This window comes from Monodelphis domestica, chromosome 1 (assembly GCF_027887165.1).
Source record: "Monodelphis domestica isolate mMonDom1 chromosome 1, mMonDom1.pri, whole genome shotgun sequence".
In the NCBI taxonomy this organism is placed as follows: Eukaryota; Metazoa; Chordata; class Mammalia; order Didelphimorphia; family Didelphidae; genus Monodelphis; species Monodelphis domestica.
The window spans coordinates 601,213,405-601,237,646 of NC_077227.1; the positions used below are offsets into that span (position 1 = coordinate 601,213,405).

General features: G+C 37.3%; 1 protein-coding gene across 2 annotated transcripts in view; it reads right to left on the reverse strand.

Moving 5' to 3' along the window:
- The window catches only part of BUB1 (BUB1 mitotic checkpoint serine/threonine kinase), a 107,622-nt gene that overhangs the window by 8,050 nt on the left and 75,330 nt on the right, over nt 1-24,242 (reverse strand). For both annotated transcript variants that reach the window (XM_056813763.1, XM_007476962.2), the window contains exons 16-20: nt 23,381-23,555; nt 6,078-6,165; nt 4,472-4,701; nt 1,463-1,606; nt 14-129 (exon numbers count right to left, since the gene is read on the reverse strand). In XM_056813763.1, coding sequence (XP_056669741.1) covers nt 14-129; nt 1,463-1,606; nt 4,472-4,701; nt 6,078-6,165; nt 23,381-23,555 — 753 coding nt within the window. The remainder of the gene's footprint in view (nt 1-13; nt 130-1,462; nt 1,607-4,471; nt 4,702-6,077; nt 6,166-23,380; nt 23,556-24,242) is intronic.

The window sequence follows — 24,242 nt, forward strand, 5'->3', positions numbered from 1 at the left end:
TCCCCAAACTCACCTTTAATATGACTTTCTGCTTGATTTTGGTGTCATTTAGATTCCACTGTGTGGCTTCGTAAACGTGGGCAAAAGCCCCCTCTCCAAGAAAGGAATCAACAAAGAGCAGCCAAGGACCTTTGGAACGGGGATACGAGTCAAAATGAGAAAAGAGCTTGTACTAGATACACAAAATTTTGCAAAATTATTGCTGCATTATAGAAGTGTTTTATAGTTTTGGATGAAGCTTTTTGATAAGCAAGTTATCACAGTAGCACCGTTCACCAGAGGATCTAGAAACTGCTAAAGCCCAAGTTTCATAAATGCTTCATTAAGAAAAGAAAGTATTTTATTATTAACAGGAATTTTTTTAAACATAAGCAAGTTTATTCCTGTTTTCTAATAATAAGAAAGGGCTATAAATTTCAGATTATGCCTCATTATAAATTGCAATAAGTACCCAAAGGCTAAGAAGCAATAGGATATATTATATAAATGAAGAAGTACAGTTTGCAGAGCAAGTCAGAAACATAACCAATACTAGACTGACTCCAAACGTGTTCCCTTTTCTAAACACTATCCTATATTATAATAACTATTTGGTTATATTCTACACTATTATAAAATTAAAAAAAGAATATGCTATATCAATTCTTTATCAGTCCCAGAAAAGTTATATCCTATAGGACCCTCCTTTTTAAAAAACCGTTACATTCTGTCTTAGTAAAAACTCTAAGACAGAATGACAAGGACTAGGCAACTGGGGTTGAGTGACTTATCCAGGGTCACACAGCTAAGAAGCATCTGAAGTCATATTTGAACCCAGATCTTTCTGACTTCAGGTCTGGCACTCTATCCAGTATCATTGAGCTGCCCCCTCAATATACATTTTTTTTAAAGCCTTACTTTCCATTTCAGAATCAAAATACTGTGTATTGACTCCAAGGCAGGTAAGGGCTAGACAATGGGGGTTAAGTGACTTGCCCAGAGTCACACTAGGACTAGGAAGTGTCTAGGGCCAGATTTGAACCCAAGGCCTCCCATTTCTAGGCCTGGCTCTCGATCCTCTGAGCCACTCAGCTGCTCTCAGTGTATACATTTTTAAAGAAGGCAAAAAGAAAAATGAGCAGGCTAATAACAGTCAATGGTTAGGGAATGCAAGAATAAAGAATGACCAATAGATCAACAATGCAAAATAAACACAAAAAGGTCTATATGAAATATAAAGCAAAAGATCGATATAGGTATTCCTTCCACTAATACAGATACCAACACATCTTTTCAGTCTTTTCAAATTGTGTCCACATTCCTTCTATCAAGTTTTTAAAAGGATCTTCTCTAAAAACCTCTTCTTTAGGTTTTTCATAACACTGGGGGTTCCCGTTATCTCTTACCTTTACTAAATGGTTAACCCAATTTTCCTTATTGAAAAAAAAAATGATGTACTGAATGAATACATAACAATTCTTACCCCACTGGATTTCAGATTTTAGCTTGATGTTTGGAAGTTTACATTCCCATTCAAAAGCATTGGGATAAGCATTTATTGGTGTAGATAATCTTGATAAAAGCTTCTGAATCAAGTCTTCATCCCATGGATTCTCCACAATGAAATCTTAAAATTTAAAAAAAAAAAGGCAATTCTCTGTGAACTAACATGTCAGAAACCAAATGCAGCATAAAATATTTCCATCATAAAGTGTAAATTGGTATAGTAAAACCTCAATCACAGGATTCTGCCTTTAGAGCTGAAAGAGATCTTAATAGTCATCTAGTCTAACTCCTGTATTATAAGTATCAGGAAGGATTAATAATCTGCCCAAGATCACGTTCTTTCTCTTAAATCATACTACCTTTCCTAATGAGCTGTTATGTCAATGAATGAGTCTCTGAATAAGAGACTCTCCCAATAACTTATGTTTAACCCTTTAAGCAGTAGGCCACCTGCCCACACCATACTATATTGTGGTCTTCAGCTATTTTTGTTGTAGGTCCTGTTTCAATAGATTCTGATGTGAAAAGATGTCTTTAAGAAACTAAAAGAAAAAGTCTCTAAGTATCTAGGCTTAACATTGTGCCATATGTTGTTGGGTGCTTAAAGGCTACTCTCCAAAAACCAAGATTTAAGATATATTGTGGGACTATCCAGGGTTGGTCCTATTTTACCCTTTTCAAGGAGACTGGAAAATGAGGCAATTATGGATCTTTTTTCCTTACTGCCAGACAGGGTTATGCCATGGAAGTTTAAATCTTTATTCTTCTAGTAGCAGTAAAAGCAGCGAGAAAGGGAGCTTTCAAGAGCATAGAGTTGTCAGAAAAGCTAGAAAATGTCTTTTTTTTTTTTTAAACATGACTTAAATGATCATAGTTATGGTAATTTGAAGTTTCTTCAGAAAATAAAGCCTTTGAAATGTCCAAGCACATTCAAAGAAGTCTAATTATCAAGGAAAGATTTATATTCCTATAGAAATGACAGGTAAAACTATTTTAGGTTCTCAAGAGATAGAAAGATTAACTAAGGCATTGTTCTTGTTATTAAGTTTGCTATCTAATGGGGGACAGGTCATTTGGCTGTAACAAGAAATAATCCACACGTACAGAAGAACTTATAAGAGGAACAAAACATGAGGAAGGAGAGGTCATCAAGTGTACATATATTCAATAGGGGCAATTTCTAGAGTCAAGCAGAAAGAACACTAGACTTGGCTGTCAGAACACGCAAATTCTTATTTTTGACTCTGTTGCTATTTGGACTTGGACTAATTAAATGACAATGTTTTAGGGCCTCAGTTTCCTCATATGTAAAATAAAGGATTTGGACTAGATGATCACCAAGGTCCTTTCCAGTCCCAACATTCTGTCAATCTGTTTTTCTCAGTAAATCACAGATTTGTTTATGTCATAGCAGTGATTTTCCTTACAGGAAGATATGATTATGTCACTCCTTCCTATGCAATAAATTATAGTAGCTTCTCATAGCCTCTAGGATAAACTACAAACTCCCCTGTGCAGCTTTTAAAGTCTCCCTAGCTTTACTCAAGCCCATAGGGTCTTGGCTCTCTTCCTCATCCCCATCCCTTGGCCTTTACACTGGCCATCCATTATGTCTTCAATGTACCATCCATCCATCCCTCAGTAATGCCTTGGAGGATCCCTCTAATAATCAGTCATCTTTTCTGATCCCTCCAGTTGATACCGGCTTACCTCCTTAACTACACTGTATTTATTCTCTTTTATAAGTGTAAAATGGCACTGACTTTTTTTTTTGGAACATCTTGGAGAGATACTTTTTGTCTTCCTGTGAGAACATAAGCTCCTTGTGAGTTAGGATTTCATTCTATGGCTTCTCTCTGGAGCCTCTAGGCTGATATATAGTTTCATTTGTAGTAGGTACTTAATAAGTGCTTGTGGATGGATAGAAACTCATGATATGTCCTGGATCCATCCACTTAAAACAAATTCTCTACTAACATTTACAAAATATGCCATCTATTTAAATATCACAAATGTTTTTTATTGTGATTAAAGCATTTTACAATTACTTTTCTATTTCTATTTAAAAATATGAGTAGACTAGGTATGTTTATAGGTATTATACAGGTACTTAAAAAAACCAACAACAAAAAACCAATTCTTACCTTCTATCTTCAAACTGATTCTAAGGATAAGTTCCAAGGCAGAAGAGTGGTAAGGGCTAGGCAATTAAGAGTTAAATGACTGGTTCAGGGTCACACAGCTAGGAAGTAGCTAATGCCAAATTTGAAACCAGGACCTCCTATCTCCAGGCCTGCCTCTCTATCCACTGAGCAACCTAGATGTTCTTATATGTGTACTTTTTATGAATTTATAAGAATTATATTTAATAATAGTAAAATCTTCTACAATAAGAAAAATTCTAACTAAGAATAGCAACATCTCTTCCTAAAATAAGTTGCCAAAAATGGCTATTGACAACAGAAATGAAAAGATTTCATAATACCACCACCAAAGGGACAAAAGCACACTGGGTATATATGCCTAGCACGTGGTTTGATTCCTTAGATTTGAATGCTTGCACTTTCATTATTGCATGTTACTCTTATAGCTATATCCAGGTAATAGCTGGTTGTCTTAGTTAAGGAAAATATTCTTATAAGATAAATGAAAAAAAACAAACCACATTTATTGCTATAATAGATTAAATGTTTTAAAGTAACAAATATGTATAAAGAGGTTCACTGTAGTTTTGATATCACAGAGTTGATCAACTTGTCCTTTAAATGCTACCACTGTAGGAATTAAATGTCATACACTTTCCCTTCTATAAAATGGTAACTCCAAATAATATAGAAAACAAGTGTCGTCTGACAACATTCAAATCTGATGCTAAATCATGTCTTTTCTTGACTACTGTCTCTCTCCCAAGGATTCCCCTCTTGATGCCTCGAAGTCCATTTTCTTGTTTTAAAAAAAGAAAATGAAGAAAACCATCAGTTCATACCTTGAACATGTGCATTTTCAGATGGTCTACTCTGTGTGCAGTTGGCTGAGTGTCCAACACTGACTTCTGGTGGTTCCACTTCCATCGCGAGTTCGGTTTCAGTGAGTTTACACGCAACAAGGCCCTCTTCAACACCATCAGTAAGAACTTTGGACACTACATGCTGAGTGAACGGGAGCGACGGCACATTGACTGATAAGAGGTTCTCTATGCCATGTTCTTGAATTGTACTAGACACATTCATTTAAAAGAGGCAGAAAAAAATTAAACTGGAGTATTAGATGTTAGAAGCCCAGGAACTAGAATATATACCTGACTTATACCAAGTACTTTCCTACCGATTCTAAAGGATTCAAAAGTCCATAATCAAAAAGATTAAATAATTAGCTGTAGGCATTTGAAGTCACTAGAAGCTGGTCTTTCTATCTACATTTTGAGGGGAACATATCTGACTCCCTACTGTTCCCCATTTATAGCCCACCTTGATGTCTTTGCCCATCACTCCCTATACCTAGCTCTGCCTGTTGACTCCCAATAAACTCTCAAAAGGTCTCTTGAAGTATCACCTCTTGTATGAAGCCTGATCCTTTGAATCCTTCCAATTCATGATGCCTGCTCCCTTTGGACCTCACATAGAATTTTGTTTGCTCTTTGGCAACTGGGAGTTTTATGAATTTTTGTTCTAATGATTTGTGTATAAGCCAAGCACCCCACTACACCATAAGCTTCAGGATGACATGAACACTCTTTTTTCTAAAATGTTATCTAAACTTTCTCTCTTCCTCATCACCTGTGCTCTGGATTCAATTCAGGAGGTACATAGTAATTATTATTTGAATTCAAATCACCATACTAATAATCATCTTTGCATCACTGCTTCATCAATGCTGCCAATAGTTGCCTGATTTGGTCTGTCTTTCTCCCAAGTAGTTCTTTTCTAAGGATGATGCCTAATTGATATTTATATAATGCTTTATTTAAAGTTTACATGGTGTTTTACATATAAGTATTATCTCATTTGAGATTCACAACAAACTTATGAGGCAGATAATGTAGTTTTTTGGGGGAGGGGGTTGTTGAGATAACCTTTACTTTCTGTCTTATTATTAATTCTAAAACAGAAGGGCAAGTATTGGGCAAATGGGCTTAAATGAGCTGCCCAGGGTCACACAACCAAGAAGTGCCTGAGGTAAAATTTGAACCCAGGACTTCCCAGTTCAGTTCTAGTTTTCTATCCACTGAACTACCTACCTGCCTTGCTATCTGGCTTTAAAACCCAACATTTGTCTCTAGAATGAGACATCCCCATCCCCCAAATCTGATAAGAACAATGCTGTGGCAGCAATGTTTTCAAATCATTGTGGCATGAGGCCAGAAGAGGGTCTACCTGCTGCATTAGCTGGGAGTCAGAAGTCCTCTTTTGTCATGACTCCTCTACCCCAGCCAATTATTCTCTTGGCTTCTCAGATTTATAGCATTGAAGTCACATATCTTAAGTGAAAAGTTTTCAACTGAAATAGGAACTACATATGCAGAGTAGAATGAAATGCTGTATTATAGATACATTTGGAAATGAAGCTAGAGAAACCTTTGAATGTGACATTACCTTAGCTTTTGGTTTTTTGAGTTCTCCATAAGTTTTTCCTTACAGGAATCATAAGTCATACCAACATTATTATTTCCAATCATATTTTCTAAAATTCAAAAACAGTTAATTATAAAAAAGCACATGATAAAAAAAGATGATAGCTTATGAAGCAGTAACTATGATTAGTTCAACTATATTCCCTAATTTACAGTGTATACTGGACATGAGGATTTAGAAGTACTACAAAAGAGAGGCAATGTTTTCCATGAGAACTTTAAAAACTCCACTCGTAGTTCAGAAAGAAAATAAAGAACATGCCTGAGAATCCTAATATTAACTTTTCACTTTAATAAGAAAAAATCTTCCTTCCTTCTCGATTCCTCTCTTACAATCCCTCAAAAAAAAATGACAAAAACATATAGTCTAAACAAACCTTAAAAAAACAAACAAAAAAAACCCCTTACCTTCTGTCTTAGAATCAGTACTGTGTATTGGCTCCAAGGCAGAAGAGTGGTAAGGGCTAGGCAATGGGGGTCAAGTGACTTGCCCAGGGTCACACAGTTGGGAAGTATCTGAGGCCAGATTTGAATCTAGGACCTCCCATCTCTAGGCCTGGCTCTCAATCCACTGAGCTACCCAGCTGCCCCCTAAACAAACCTTTTAAAAGGACACACATTAACATATAAAACCAGAGATGATATTTTTGTTAGAAGGTGACTTTCCATTTATATTCTAATGGATTTGAATATTTAAGTAGTCACAGAGGTAATGCTATGGCTCTATCCATTGAGCAAAACTTTTGAGGTGAGAGAGTTACAGAAAAAAACATTTTTCAGAGTATTTAAGGTTATATCGCTTTGTTTTTATTTATAAAATGCTCATGTAGTATGCAATTTTCTAAAACATAATGGTTTTTTGAAAACACAAATAAATCCTCTGATAATATCCTTTAACCAAGTCTTATATATGTAGTGTAATAGTCATTAGTACTCCATTAGGGTGAAGAAGTATATGGGTACTAATGCAATGAAACTTTGCTATTCAAATTTTGTTTTGCCCCCTAGACCTGAAAAATGCCCATAAATAGAAATAGAAATGACAATGATTCCCACCTATTGTGGTTTAAAGCAATTTGACACAACTTCTACAAAAATCAAGATTGAACTATATTATTGCTCATTTATTTCAGTTGTATCCAACACTTTGTGGCCTCATTTGGGGTTTTCTTGGCAAAGACACTGGAGTGGTTTGTCGTTTCCTTCTGTAGTTCATTTTACGGATGAGGAAACTGAGACAAACTGGGTGAAATAACCAGGGCTACACAGCTAGGAAGTATCTGAGGCCAGATTTGAACTTAGGAAAATGAGTCCTTCTGACTACAGGCTGGCAAGCTATATAGGAATAGCAGGAAAAAAAGAAGTATATGAAGCCATTAATTCAACAAACATTTACTAAGCACTTAATATTTATAGAACATTGTGTTATGTACTATGGAAGGCACACCATTGAGATAAGTGGGCTTTTGCTGTATCACAGCTTTCAGTCTAATCTAGAAAATAAGGCAGAAAACACTTCTTTTGGACTGGACTTGTGACTTCATGAGTGTCAGGAGCTCCAAGGAAGGGAACTCTCTTTACAATATAAACTGACATTTTCCTTAATAACTTAAAATCATAGAATTGGAGGTAAAGTTGGAATTAGGGTCTACCAGGGTTAGTGTTAGCTGGTAGGCTTTGAAAAGTTAAATAATTTGACCAGGATTCATAGAGAGAATGTCCCAGGTCAGAGCATAAGCCCAGGCTTTCCTGGTTATAAGAGAAGCATTCTATCCAGTCTACCTTGATTACTAGCTATAAAACATATATTATTGAATTTTTTTTCAGTGAAATATAAGACATGCTATATGGTAGTTAAAAAGAAACTTTAAAAAATTTAATCTTAAAAAAAACACACACACACAACAAAAAACCCTTACTTCTATCTTAGTATCAAATCTAAGACAGAAGGACAAGGTCTTTAGGGCACACTGCTAGGAAATGTCTGAGACCATATTTGAACTCAGGTCCTCTTGATTTCAGGCATGGTGCTCTATCCACCATGCCACCTAGCTGCTCTTGTATGGTAGTTCTAAGAAGAAAAGTTGTTACTCATGGGGAAGAGGAAACAGATTTCCTGAAAGCCATTTGAATGGATCTTTTAAAAGGAGGCAATAATCTCATAAGAGAGCATAAGACATGTCTGAGGGCAATGTTCAGTCTTGAGGCTAAATTTACACCAAACAGTCTGGCTAATCCACAAAGGTTGTGATGAGTGCTCTCAAAAATTTCCTGAATTTTCTTTCCTCTTAACCTACTTCCTCCTCACTCATTCAGTCTTTTTAACAGCTAATTTGGCTTCAAAACACAGCACCTAGAGCAGGTGAGTATAAAACAATTTTTTTCTCTTCTCTTTTCTCCTTAAGTTGAATTGAAAACAGCCATTTTTCTTGTTAACCTTAAGCGGCAAGGCCCTGGGGCATTAGCTGGGGAATCTATTTATAAATAGGGGAAAAAACAATCTAATTAGCTGACCCTTGCTGATTAGCAGTGAAGAAAATCTGGGAAAAGGAGCCCTTGCTTTGATCTCTCACAACAAAAACAGCTAGATCACCAGAGTAAAGGTAGTGAATCAGCTTAAGGCCCATTTTCTTGCTTTTCAGCCTTTCTAATTTTCACTCTGAAATGGTTTATCCTAGAGGATTTATGACTATATCTGATCTCTGCACTACTCTTCCTTGGGATTATAATTGTTGGAGGTCTAATATTATATCTACTTTTCTCTGAGAGCCCTGGAAAATACCATGCATAAGATAGAGGATCAAATAGGAGGATTATGTCAGCCTCCCCCTGAAAAACATGTTTCCCAACCAAACCCAACAATTGTTCCTTCTATTATTCAACAACTTGTGGAACACAATACTCGGTTTGAGCTTATGGAGGAAAGTTTGGGGGAGATCATAGCTTCAATGCAAAGCATTAAAAGAGACTTAAGGACATCCCATAATAGGAGTGATTTATCTCTCCATACTTCATCTTTATCAGAATCCCCATACCATCCAGCTCTACACAATTTGGCTCCTAGTTCTCAAACCGCCCCCTCCCATACGGAACCCACTCCTCCCCCTGCCCATTCCTCCTGCCCTGCCCCCTTGGCCCTAACCCCACTCACTCCTAACCAACCCACTCCTTCCCTTGCCCTGCCCCCTCAGCCCTAGCCCCTCTTCATGTCTCCTACCCCACCCTCTTCAGCCTTAGCTTCTACCCCCACCCATGATGCTTTTGTCCCCAACCCCCTTGCCCTTATTACCCCACCCACCCTGCCCTCTCTATCTTAACCCCACCCCACTTTAAACCATCCCACCCCTTCATCTTCTCTTACATAACCCATTGAAAACAGAGCAAGAAGCCTAGAAACAGGAACACTAGATAATTCAGATAGAAGTTTATTTCCGTAAAGGGAAGTACCCACCTTTAATAAAAATGGGAACTTGGTATCTATAAGTTACCATACACCTTTTAACCCTGAAGAATGAGATAAATTCAAGGAAGATCTTCCATCATTTGAGGAAGAACCAATGTTAATTATAAAAAAAATTGGAGAACATATTCAGAACTTTTGACTCCATTTGGATGGATGTTGAAAATTTGTTAGAAAAATTTCTGACAGAGAGAAAAATAATGTCATCTCTCTGGCTAATCAGGAGCAAGGTAAAGGAGCACACCATTGGCCATTTGAAAATTCACACTGGAACTCCAATGTTGCGCTAGATCATACAAAACTAAACCAGGCTGGAGAAGCATTATTGACAGCCATGAGAGCTTGCTCTGATAGACCTGAAAAATGGTCAAAATTTGAAAGGACCCGACAAGAAATTGATGAAATTCCCTCCCAGTTTATGGACAGACTTATTGACGTAGGAAATACATATACAGACCTTGATTTGACCAGAGAAAAGGACATTAGACACATACACAGGCAATTCGTTAAGAATTGTTGTTCAGGGGTAAAAGACTATTTTAAAACTAGCTATCCTGATTGGGACTCTATGGACCTTGAAGAATTGAGGAGAGTAGCAGCCTATGTTTATAAGGGTCGTGCAAAAAGACCTGAGGCACACAAGTCAGTGGAAGACTTAATGAAAGAAACTGAAAGGTTACAAGGACAACTAAAAAATAAGGGAGAGACCATAGCCCCTTTGCAGGAATCCACAGATAAATCATTAACATGCTCTTTCTGTGGGAAGAAAGGTCATGCAATGATGGTCTGTAGGAGCTGGTTACGGGAAAAAAGAAATAACAACTTTAGTAATAACTATAGGAACCGTAATGCCAATCAAAATAATGACAGTACTCCAAATGAGGGAAATGATAATACCCAATACAATGCCCAACAACAATATATAAAAAATGGAGCTCGTCCACACTATACTCTTGGTGAAAAACCCCAATAGCATGGGGGATCCCAAAAAACTGCCCAAGCATCTTTATGAAGGTGTGAAGGGGAAGGAGGGTGGGAGGGCCTTGGAATCAAAGAGTGAAACCTTTGATTTTCCAGACCCTGATATTTTAATGCCAATAATCCCTATAAAACCCCCCACCCCCACCCCACATAGTAAGAAACTTCATGTCACTTTAAAGGTGAGAAATTCATACTATGATTGTCTTTTGGACACTGGGGCGTCTAGGTCAGTTTTGGTAAGCAAACCAGATGCAAAATGTGACTCTACTGGCTCTCTAAATGTAGTAGGTGTATCAGGAATAGCGTTAAAGGTCCCAAAACTTTCTCCTCGCATGGTATGCATGGGACCCCTAACTGTTGAACATTCTTTTTTTAATGCCTGGATTCCCCACAAATTTGCTGGGGAGGGATTTACTATGCAAACTATAAGCCACAATAATTTGCGTCCCAGATGGCTCTATGTCCTTGGAAGTGCATGAAGAATTTTAAAATTTATTTCCTGTATTCTTTTAGAGAGCCAGGAGGCAAAAGAGCCTTCCACCTTTGAAATACCTACAGATATACCAGAGTTTCTTTGGGCTACATGTTCTTCTGATGTAGGCTTACTTAAATCAGCTGCTCCTGTGCAAATTAAAACAAAATCCAGCTACCTCCTTCCATTCCTCAGTATCCTCTCTCAAAGGAGGCTAATAGAGGGCATTACCTCAGTAATGAACTCATTAATTGACCAGGGCATCATAATTTCCTATAAATCTGAATACAACATGCCCATCCTGCCTGTTAAAAAACCAAAAAGGGGGCCCGATGGCAAGCACCTCTATAGATTCGTACAGGATTTGAGGGCTGTGAAAAATCACGTTATAAAGAGACACTCTGTAGTTTCCAACATCAATATTATTATTTCCTCTATTCCTAGCACAGCTACATACTTTACAGTAGTGGATTTGTGCTCAGCCTTCTTTTCCATACCCATACAGGAGAACTCAAGGCATATCTTTGCTTTTACCTAGAAGGGCTCACAATAGACATGGAGTCATTTGCCACAAGGTTTCATAGAAAGCCCAGGTTTACTTGCACAAATTTTGAGCCAAGATACAGACAATATAACATTTAAAAACAGCAAATTAATCAAATATGTAGATGATCTACTCTTGGCTTAAACAGACGCAGAAGCATGTCAGGAAGATAGTAAACTCCTTCTTTTGAAATTGCACAAAAGAGGGCATAAGATCTCGAAGGATAAGGTTCAATGGTGTCTCCCCAAAGTAGAATATTTGGGGTTCATCCTGACTGCAGGTGGCCTCTCTTTCTTCCAAGCAAATTGCAAATATTCAAAAATTGAGCGCTCCTACCACTAAAAAACAGTTAAGAGCAATTCTGGGAGCAATAGGGTTTTGCAGACAATGGAACCCTTGCTATGGGGAAATTACCAAGCCCTTTATAGCACTAACGAGAGATTCAGTCCCTGAACCACTTAAATTAGAGCCAGAACACCCGTCAGCTCTATCAGATCTAAAACATGCTATCCTGTCTGCCCCTGCTCTAGGCATCCCAGATTACAAGCAGCCATTTACTTTGTATGTACATGAGCGAAGAGGGGTAGCTTCAGGTGTTTTAACTCAGATTTTGGGACCTTCTCAGCACCCAGTTGCTTATTATTCAGCCCAGCTGGACCCAGTAGCTTCAGGAGCACCACCATGCCTTAGAGGCATAGCTGCTACAGCTTTACTAGTGACAAAAACTGTTGATCTAGTATTGGGATGCCCATTAACAATCATGTGCCCACATGAGGTAGAAGCATTGTTACTAAGACACAGAACACAGGCATTTTCTGATCAGTGAATTACAAGGTATGAAATAACCTTGCTAAACAACGAAAATATTACTCTAAAACACTGTACAACCCTTAACCCTGCCACCTTGCTTCCAGATTTACCAAATTCAGGAGAACTATTACACAGTTGTGAAACACTAGTGTCTATGGCAGAAAAGCCTCGAGATGATCTCTTGGACACTCCCTTAAACAACTAAGATCTGGTCTTATTTACTGATAGTTCTTCTTTTATGAGGGATGGCATACGCTACGCTGGAGCTGCTGTAGTCACAGAATTTACCACTGAGTGTCAGCTTCACTGCCCTCTAATATTAGCGTTCAAGGAGCAGAACTCATAGCTCTGAAACATGCCTGTATAATTGCCAAGGGTAAAAAGGCAACAATTTATACGAATTCTAGATATGCTTTTGGCATTTGTCACTCAGTCGTCATTTTTAACCTCAGCTGGAAAATTCATAGCTAATGCAGAAATTATTAATGAAGTTCTTTCCGCTCTCCAGCTGCCTGAAGCCCTAGCTGTAGTTCATTGCTCTGCCCATACAGGTGGCACTGACCCTGTCTCTAGGGGAAATGACCGGGCAGATACTGCTACAAAGCTAGCAGCCACAGAAGGGCCTGGATTAATTTTAACATTAACAACCAATAATGATTTAAATTTATCACTTTCCTATAATGAAAAGGAAATGGAAAAATGGAAACAAAATTCAAAGCAAAACAGATTAATGGAGTATGGGTGTCATCTGAAGGAAAACCCCTGCTCCCTAGAAATTTCTATCACCAAATTTGCCAATCTATTCATAAAAATGGTCACTTTGGTACCCAGGGCATCGTGGACTCTGTTAAGAGAGTATGGATAGCCCCTGGTATAATTACCATAGCCTCTAAAGTGTGTTAAGCAGGCTCTACCTGCCAGGCATATAACCAACAAGCCTTTTGTGGCAAAGCCTTTTGTGGGCGTCCTCTGGCTTATATACCTTTTGAGCACCTGCAGATAAATTTTATAACAATGCCAAAGGCTGGACAATATAAATTTTGTCCAGTTATAGTAGATCAACTGACCAGATGGATAGAAGCATTTCCTATGTCCCGAGCCACAGCGGCTTGTTGTTGCTAAGATACTTTTAAAAGAGATTATTCCTCACTTTGGCCTGCCAGCACATATTGATTCCTAGAGGAGGTTATTTTACTGATTTTGTTCTAAATCATATATATTCTTGCTAGGGGATAACTTTTAAATTCCATGTTCTATATCCATCTATATCTATATCCCCAGAGCTCAGGCCAAGTTGAAAGAATGAACAGAGAACTTAAAAGTATGGTTGACAAATTATGCACTGAGACACATTTAAAATGCCCTGAAATTCTCCCTCTGGCACTATTTTATCTTAGAAGCAGGCCCAGGGGAGACCTACACATCTCACAATTTGAGATGCTTTTTGGACATCCACCTATATAGGCTAAGCCTTTCTCCCCAGCATATACATCACTATTAGGAGGAAGATACTACTATACTTCCTATATATAGGAATTACAGCATAAACTGCATGAACTCCATGAATATGGAGCTGCAGTACAAGCTGGACCACTAAAATTTTCACTTCATGACCTGAACCCAGGAGACAAGGTGTATATAAAGAACTTCCAGCGTATGGGAGCAACTCAGCCTTCCTGGGCAGGGCCATTCCAAATATTGTTAACTAGTCCAACATCTATAAAAATTGGAGAGAAGGACTCGGATTCATTGCTCACATGTAAAGAGAGCATCTTCTATTGAAACTGATTGACTGTATCCTATACATGCATTGGAGATAATAATCCATTGACAAGTGGATGCTTTTTTTTTTAACACATCAAATTCCTGAATATTTTTTTCTTCTCTTTTCTCTTTTTCCTTGTTTTATTATTGCTTTTCTTTTATTTTGATTAGAATATTTGAATTTTTCCCTTTTCTCATTTCTTGTACTTAAGGTACATACTGTGAATCTTAAAATTTCTCAGACTTGTGAATGTTAAAAATTCTCAGACTCTACCTTAGAACACTTGGTTAAGACCATTCCCCATTTTAAACAATGAAGGGACTTAGTCAGGAATGTGAGAACTCTAACATCACCCCACCCATACTTAAGCATACTTTAGGGGAAGATAAAGTTGTAAACTCCTTAGTGAACAATGAAGGTACTTAACTCATACTTATAGTGAGGCTAAAACCTTAAGCTAAGTCTATTTTTAGATCTAATACAAAAAGGTGCTAAGTATCTATGAAGGTCAAATTAATCACTAAAAGTTCAGGCAACTTGTAAACTTGTAAGGGGGCAAAGAGGTGTGAACTCACTCAGAAGTTTTAGTCTACCCAGAGAAGTTGAGAACTAAAGAAGGTGTGAATTAAGAATGGTCAGTCTTTTGGAAAAACGTCTACTGTGATTGGTAGATGTGAGAACTTAGGGGAGGTGACATAGCAGAAAATTCTCTTTAAAAGGAGCTCAAAAGAGGTCTCTGGGAGATTCAGCTTGCCAAAGCTGAATTGGAGAGAGGCAGCTTGCCAGAACTGCCTTGAAGGGCTTGGGTGGCTGGCTGAAAATTCAGTTTGCCAAAGCTGAATTGGAGCTTGGACTAGTTGGAGTATCTGGGTCTCTCTGAACACTAGAATCTTGCTTGGGACAAATCTTGTGGTGAGTGGATTAAAGACAGACTGATCTCTTAGGGCTTGGGCTGAGGCTGGTCTAGGCTGGCCTACCCCTTTTCTCATTATTTCCTCTTACTCTCTCTCTCCCTTTCATTAATTCCTTAATTTATATTAATTAAAAATCTCCATAAAAACCCAGCTAACTTGGGTATATTTTATATTTGGGAATTTTTCCCTGGCAACCACTTTATATTTGATTTAACTCAAGACAATATCTTGAAACCATATTTCCACAGTCACAGTTTATACCAACCACTCTTTTAATTGCAACAATACAATCAATATTAATTTTTATTCTACAATAATATAACTTAAAAAAAATATATATATATATATATATATATATATATATATATATATCCAGGTAGGATTGATGCACTTCTAAGCCAATACAAAGAACTTGAACTTAGTGTGAGACTCAACGTTGCAAAGCTTGACATACGTTAAGATGTAGTCCTTCCTTCTATCGACACTCTTTGTGAAAATACTTACAGACAAGTACCAAAGTTTGGCTATCATCCTGGCTCCCTCTATCCCTGAGAATGAAGGTAAAATCAGACCAGGGAATGATACTTCCCTATCAAAATAAAAATCTGGTCCTTTATTCTCTCCTACAGTATGGCAACTTCCTGTAGCCTGGGCTGCAAATGGGTAAGTGAAATATTACTGCATTCTGTCCTACAGACCTGTGGAATTAGAAATTACTTTAATTGGACCCTAATACAAGGGTCTGTTAGAAATTTATTCTTGCTTACTCAAAATTTTGTATACATAGATTTTCGATATTTTGATACTGATTTTGAATTCTTCTTTAAAATAAACTAATATATATATATATAATAAAAGGGTTTAATTTTTCTTCCATTATTTTTTTCTTTTTCTTTTGTCTTTTGGTTTTTTTTTTAATGACTCCCCCCCCTCCCCATAACTAAACCTTGCATCCTGAGCTGAACTGGGTGTTTTTTCAATACCTTATGAATTTTAAAAATTATTCCACCCTACTCAGACACTACTTTAGGGGAAGATAAAGTTGTAAACTCCTGATTGAACAATGAAGGTACTTAACTCATACCTTACAGTTGGAATCTTAAAATTTCTCAGACTTGTGAATCTTAAAAATTCTCAGACTCTACTTTAGAACATTTGGTTAGGACCATTCCCCATTTTAAAACAATGAAGGGACTTCAGTCAGGAATGTAGATGGGAACTCTAACATTACTCTACCCATACTTAGGCATACTTTAGGGGAAGATAAAGTTGTAAACTCCTGATTGAACAATGAAAAGTCCCCAACCCATACTTAAAGTGAAGCAAGAACCCTTAAGCTAGGTCTATTTTTAGATCTAATACAAAGGGGTGCTAAGTACCTATGAAGATCAAATTAATCAGGCAACTTGCAAAGGACAAGATTAGTCTACTCAGGTGTGAATTACTCAAAAGTTTTAGTCTACTCAGGTGTGAATTAAGAATGGTCAGTCCTTCAGAAAACGTCTACCGTGATTGGTAGACGTAGAAATTTAGGGGAGGTGACACAAGAGAAAATTTTCTTTAAAAGGAAGAAGCTGGAGGGCTCTGAAAAAAGAAATTCAGCTTTGGAGCTGAATTGGAGGTCAGGAGTCAGAGGAGGCTGCTGGGGCTCTGAACTGAGTGCAGCTTCCTGAGCTAAACTGGAGGGTCTCTCTGAACACTAGAGTTTTGCTTGGAAGGATCTTGTGGTGAGTTGATAAAAGACTGACTAGTTTCTCTCTTGAGGCTCAGGCCTAGGCCATGTTGGCCTAGGCCCTTCATACTATATTTTTCTTATTCTCTCTCCTTTTCCTTAATTCCTTTATTTGTATTAATTAAAATCTCCATAAAACCCAGCTGACTTGGGTATATTTAATATTTTGGGAAATTTCCCATGGCAACCACTTTATTTTTAATATAAAATCAAGACACTAAAAATTATCTTTACAGTTTTGGCAATTCACAGTCTTGAAACCATATTTTCACGGTCATAGTTTTTGTTTGTAACAATAGTGAAGCTAGAACTTTAAGCTGTCTATTTTTAGATCTAATACAAAAAGATGTTAAGTACCCATAAAGGTTAAATTAATCACAAAAAGGTCAAGTAACTAACAAAAGGTGAACTTAACAAAGAAGTGTGAAGTAGCTCAAAAGATATAATCTAACCAGAGAAGGTGAGAACTAAAGAGTGGGCAGTCCTGGAGAAAAGCTTCTGCTGTGATTGGTAGACGTGAAAATTTAAGGGAGGTGACACAAGAGAAAATGATCTTTAAAAGGAGGTCTAGATGAGCAGCAAGAGGTCAGTTCAGAGGAGGAACTGAGACTGGAGGATCTCCCTTAGATAGCTTCCTTAAGACAGTCTTGTGGTGAGTGATAAGACTGACTCCCTTTCCCTTGGGCTCAGGGAGGCCACTTTGGCCAAGGCCTTTAACTACTTCCTGGCTCAGCCTGAGCCTGAGCAGTTTAAATTAACTCTTTCCCCCCTCTCTCTCTTTTCCTTAATTCCTTCTCTCTATATATTAATTAAAATCACTATAATTACCAGCTGACTTGAGGATTTTCCCTGGCAATCAAATTAATTTAGATTTTCAAATCACAACACTAAAATTATCTTACAATCTTCTTTGGGGGGAGGGGGGGATTGTATTTTCATAAAATCCAAGATTTAAATTTTTATTTGAGACAGATCTTCAGAGAAGAAGCTTGCTAACTACTAAATCCAGAGAATGAACTATTTGCAGAAAGATACTTAAACTGTTACACTACAGGAAGATCTAGAATGAACCTTGGGGTGCGGTTGATTGAACATTTATTTTGAATGTACACTCTTATGCCAAAGGGGACTGCCCCATAATTGGTTTTTTTCAATGCGCCCAGCAAAACATTGCTTTTGCTGTCTCTCTCTCTTCTATTTTCCTCTTATCTCTAACTATTGTAGTTTTTCCTCTTAGAGGGTAAAATTTTGTATACACCTGCAGTTAAAAATTTGGGGGGTGCAGGATGCTTATGTTTAGTGATCAGTTGGGGAGACTAGTCCCCCAACCATCACTGGGGATTGTGATTTTTAGACTTTCTCCATCTTGCTTAGTCTAGCACCCAGAAATGTGTACACCCACACTACACTGGCATGTGCTAGCAAGTGACAAATCAGAAACAACTGACTGTCCCCTGGGCTGTCCTAAGCCAAGCTTGAGCCACCATTGGCATATATGAGATGCAGGAAGTGATGTAGAGAACTGTCTTTGGAGTTGTTGTCACTTCCTGTGGAGAGGGCTGGGTGCAACTTTGATCCTGGAACTCGAGCCTGGAGGAGCTCCCTGAGACAGTTAGCAAGCTTCTTCTCTGAAGATCTTTCTCAAACAAAAATTTAAATCTCTCTCTCTCTCTCTCTCTCTCTCTCTCTCTCTCTCTCTCTTTCTTCCTCCTATTGTAATTAAATCACCATAAAATTCCATTCTGACTTGAGTGTTTCATTTAGGATTTAAGAGATTAAATCCTTGACGACCAATAATTATTATATTCAGTCTCAACCCTAAATTTATACCTTACAGTATTCAGTACATGGAAGGAATTAATGAAATGAGGCTGGAAAGGTAGGATAGTGCCAAATTGTGCAGTCTTGAATGCCAGAACAAAAATTTAAATTTGATTTAGTAGGCAGGAGAGAAAGCCTAAAGATTTTTTTAAAAAAGGAGTGATGTCACCTTTTCAATAGAGGAGTGAGGCAGATAGAATGTTGAGTTCCTTGAGGGCAGGGATTGTTCACTTTTGTATTTGTATTCCCAGCACCTGGCATACTCTTGGCACACAGGAGGCACTTAAAAAATATTTATTGATCAGAGTTGATCTTTAGAGAAGAGAGTATTTTGAAAATTGCATGAAGACCATATTTCATTTTCTATTTTGTTTGAGATCTCTTCTACAAAATGACTAATATTGAAAAATGTTTCACATAACTCCATGTTTAAAATTCTCTATCAGATTGCTTATTATCTTGGGGAGGGAGGAAAGAAGGGGAGGCAGGAAAAAAGGGAGAGAACTTGGAACTAAAAAGAAAAAAAAAGACCCAAATGTTAAAAATGATTTTACATGAAATTGTGGAAAAAATAAAATATTATTTAAGAAAAAAAAAAGAAAAATTGTATGAAGGATAGACTGATAGGGATAAATAATGGAGAACTAACCTGCTAATCAGTTATTGTAATAGTCCAGGTAAGTAGTAATAAAGATCTATCCTAGGATGGTGTCAACAGATGGAGAGAGAAGGATTCAACACGACTTGATTATACTGACTGGATATATAAGGTGAGGGAGAAGGTAAAGGCAAATATTTTGCATACAAATGTATTATGCCTAATTTCTCTGGTATAGGGAACTCCTAGTAAAGAAACTCTACCATTGGAGAATAGCAAATGTTCTGAAATTTAAGGCTTAGAAAGTTACTTGGAGGGCATTGAGATGTTAAGGGACTTACTCAGATTCACAAAGCCTCCACACACCACACAGAGATACAGACACAGACAGATGGAAACACACCCACCCTGCATCCATTTATACCAGTAATTCTCAAACTTGGAGGTCTCAGGACACCTTCACACTTAAAATTATTGAGGACCCCAAAGTGCTTTTGTGTATGTGGGTTTTCTATTATTATTTACTACATTAGAAATTAAAGCTGATAAATTTTAAAAATATTATGATAGACCATTGTGTTAATCTAAATAACATATTTTATGAAAAATAACTATTTCCCAAACCTCAGTGAGAAGAATAGCACTGTTGTGCATAATATCTTAGTATTCTTATGAAAATCATTTTGATCTTGTAGACCTGCTGAAAGGATACCAGGGACTCCAGGAGTCTTCAAATCAGACTTTTAGGCATTGCAATCTTTGAATTTCTGATGATGCCTCTCAGGTCTGGGTCAACATACATGGGATACAAATAAATATAAACCATATCCTTGATCAAAAAACAAATAACTAAGGGGGCAGTTGGGTGGCTTAGGGGATGGATAGTCAGGCCTAGAGATGGGAGGTCCTAGGTTTAAATCTGGCCTCAGATACTTCCCAGCTGTGTGACCCTAGGCAAGTCACTTGACCCCCATTGCCTAGCCCATACCACTCTTCTGCCTTGGAGCAGTATTGACTCTAAGAAGGAAGGTATGGGTTTAAAACAAAACAAAACAAAACAAAACAAAACAAAACAAATAACTACCATAAAAGATAGTATTGATAAATACCAAGTGAATAGCATTTATAATTAGGGCTACAGTTCTGCTTAGAAAGGATCATTTCCCAATGGGTGATTAAGGAAGAAGGAACATTTAGGTTGGGCCCTGGAAAATGCTACCACTGAATACGTGTCTATGTCAAGCTAGATTTACTCCTATTGATTTATTTCTAGCAGAAACAGTCACCCTAAGTTTATGGAGCTGAAATGGGAAACAGAACAGACAATATTGACTTTTTAGGGGGAAAAAATGACTATATGAACTATAGATCCTTTAAAGCTAGCCTTTAGATAACCTCAAGGGATTCTTCATAAAAAATGCTATCCACAGCCAACGAAAGAACTATCGGAATCAGGTTGCAGATTAAAGCATGCCACCTTTCACTTTGTTTCTCCTTCATGAGTTTTTTATTGTAGGTGTTATAGGTGTCTTCTGTCATGACATGGGGAATATGGGAATATATGAATTACATGAAAGTTCTGGTATCACTAACTCATAGCAGAACATTTATTGCCATGGGGAAGGGAGGGAAAGAGGAAGGGAGAGAATCTGAATTTCAAATGTCAGAAAACAATTGTAAAAACTTGTTTCTACATGTAATTGAAAAAAAAAAAGGTTAAAAAAAAGCCTTTAGAACTTTGTTTAATGAACATATAACAGGTTTGCCTTAATGCTAGATTTCCCCCCATTTTACTGAGATTTTCTTTAAAAAAAAAAAAAAGTTAGTAAAACTTGAATTTATAAGTTCATAAGCCAGGGATTGTGGGGATAATGTTCCCACATTCTTTGATCAGTAATCATGACTTTAAATAATTGAGGCTAGGAAGTACTGAATGCACATTAAAATAGATCATTGTTTAGGGACCTGACCAAAATTCTCCTGGCAGATCTTACATTATTGCTTTGTCTTAACTTTTTGTTGTTGTTTAGCTATTTCAGTAGTGTCCAATTTTTCCTGACCTCATTGGGTTTTTCTTGGCAAAGATATTAGAGTGGTTTACTATTTCCTTCTCTAGCTCTTTTAATAGATGCAGAAACTGAAGCAAACAAAGCTTAGTGGCTTGCCCAGTCACACAGCTAGTTTCTGAGGCCAAGTTTGAATTTGTGTTTTCCTTACTCCAGGGCTAGAGCTCTTTTCACTATTCCAATTAGCCGCCTCTAACCATTTGTCTAACTACTGCTGATAAAAAATGAAATGTCAGAAAAAAAAAACATTGACTATGGGGCATGGGTAATCACTGATGTCGCAAAGTGATAGCATGTGTGAAGGGAGATTTCTGCTAGTTGATAATTAAAGGTTAATGATCTTTTGGGAGTAGAAGATAAACTTAATGAGAATCTGCTTTTAACTCAAGTAAGTAATGATCTTTACAGAGAGAAATGATTGACACTGGCACCAGTAAAGCATCCAAGCAGAAGAAACGAGAGCAGCACTCTTAAATACCCTTCAAAGAAAAGGATGAAAAGAGAATCGCTAGGTCCCTCTACTCCTACCGTGCTGCCTGATGTTCTCAGTGTCATCTCTATTGAAGGTATTCTTTCAATAATTCTAAGTCAATTATATGATATTTATTGAGTAAATATACTTTTATGATTACCTAGTTTTGACAAGTCAGGAAGACATTAACATTTTAGTGGAATAAAATTTAAATAAATGAAAGAATTATATAAGTTGCTTGTGTAGGTTAAAATATGGTCAGGCTTAAAGTGCAGCTCTCATGGAAGTCACTGTCAAACTACATTTAGAAGGAGATGGACAGTAAGAGTTTTATTTTAAATAAACAAATTACATTTAAAACCAACAAGATGTACTGTGTATCAGGCACCAGGGATATAAATACAGAAATGAAATGCCTGATCTCTGACCTCTAGGACACTGGGGAAACACACCTATGAAGTATGGATACAGACTTATAGGATGTTTAGATCCCTTAACAAAGTGTGGATAAGGTCATTACAAAGTCACTGGATCAGGAAGTGAATTGCAGGGCAGGGAGGCTTCATGTCAGTCATGGTTCTTGAGCTGAACTTTGCATGGAATTTGAGATTCAGAGAGGGGAAGGTGAGAAGAACATGAATTCCTGCCATTGGGTACAGGCTGGAAAGGAAGTAAAGTTAAGGAAGGAAAATTACATTTTCTATTTCTTAAAAAACAAAACAAAACAAAAAAACCCTTACCTTCTTTAGAATCAATACTGTGTATTGTTTCCAAGGCAGAAGAGTGGTTAGAGCTAGGCAATGGGGTGACTTGCCCAGGGTCAGCTAGGAAGTGTCTGAGGCCAGATTTAAACCTAGGACCTCCCATCTCTAGGCCTGTCTCTCAATCCTCTGAGCTACACAGCTGCCCCAGAAAATTACATTTTCTTAATGTAGTGGATATAGACTTCAATTCTGCTGGCCACAAGATAGTTCATTGATTCAATCAATTGATTTGTTTATTTATTAAGTGTTAGGCACAAAGATTAGGTAGCCCTTTCCCAAAGGAACTTTTATTCTAAAGGGAGAAACCATGGGCACATACCAGGGCAATATACAAAGTAAATACAAGGTAATTTTGGAGGGAAGGATAAGGAAACAACTCCATGTGGGAAATGATGATTGAAGTGGGCTTCGGGCAAAGTTGGGCCTTCTAAGAAGTGGAAAGGAGAAGAGATTCTTTACAAATGTGGAACATTGAGGGTGAATGGAAGAACCTGAGGTGGCTTTAGAATGACTCAGATTTAGACCTCCTCCTGTATTTGAAGGCAATACTCCTAATGTGCCTTGATAATGATAGCTTTTGTTATTTGTTAAGGGATTTGGGAAAAATGAACAATGTGCATGACTGATACAAATGGGCGAAACTAAGATATGTGTACCTTCAATTGCCACTTATGGATTTATTTTACTGGCAACCTAAGATAGTAAATCTCAAAAAAAAAAACAAGAAAATCCTATAAATGCAAGAACTACCTATCTATCTATATATGTGTGTGCAGATATCACACAATTCTTATTTAATACTTGCAATCAGAACACTAAAATATCAATAGTGGTTCACAAAGGCATCAAAATATAGTAATACCCACCTTTATCCTCTAGGGCTTGCCATGCATCCATGGAAATTTTGTTAAATGGTGTAGAAGCAAGTTGTGCAGCAGATGTAAAATCTCTTGTACTGTTAGGACTAGGTGCCAAAGTTTTATTACAGCGTACACCCCATATAGTACAATCATCCAAGGACTCTGCTGCCTGAAACCCTTCCTAGAATATAAGAAATATTGAAAAGTAACAACCTTCTCATTACCAATTAAAATTTAAGCTTTGATAGTTTTTTAAGATGTAAAAAACACACGAATCCAAAGGCAATATACATTAACAACTGCCAAACATAAGAGGTTATTTTAGTTCTATTACCATAAAAGCAGCCAATAATGACTCTTCCTACAATTGTGGTTTTAGTTTTTAAAGATATTATTTGGAATTTAATTAAGGGGTATAATTCTTTTTTTTCTTTTGAACCTTTACTTTCTGTTCTAGTAACAACTCTAAGAAAGAACTAGGCAAAGAACTAGGCAAGAGCTAGGCAATTAGGCTTAAGTTACTTGCCTAGGGTTACACATCTAAGAGGTATCTGAGGCCAGATAGGTTCTCCCAACTCCAGGCCTGATTCTCTATCCACTATGCCACCTAGGTGCCCCTGGTATATTTCTAAGAAAAAGGTCAAAGTCTGCCAGAAAGAATACAGTAGAGATCAGCTTATCTAAGCCTATTAACAGCAGAATAAAAAATATCAGAAGGAGATATTTAGCATTGTTTTGGGTTGCAATGTTCTAAGGTTATAGTACTAACTTGCTAGCAAACTGACATGCCAGGCAGGTAGGATGAAGAGGAAATGTTGGGAAAATTTAATACAATTCCATTTATATTTATCAAGGACTCACTATATAC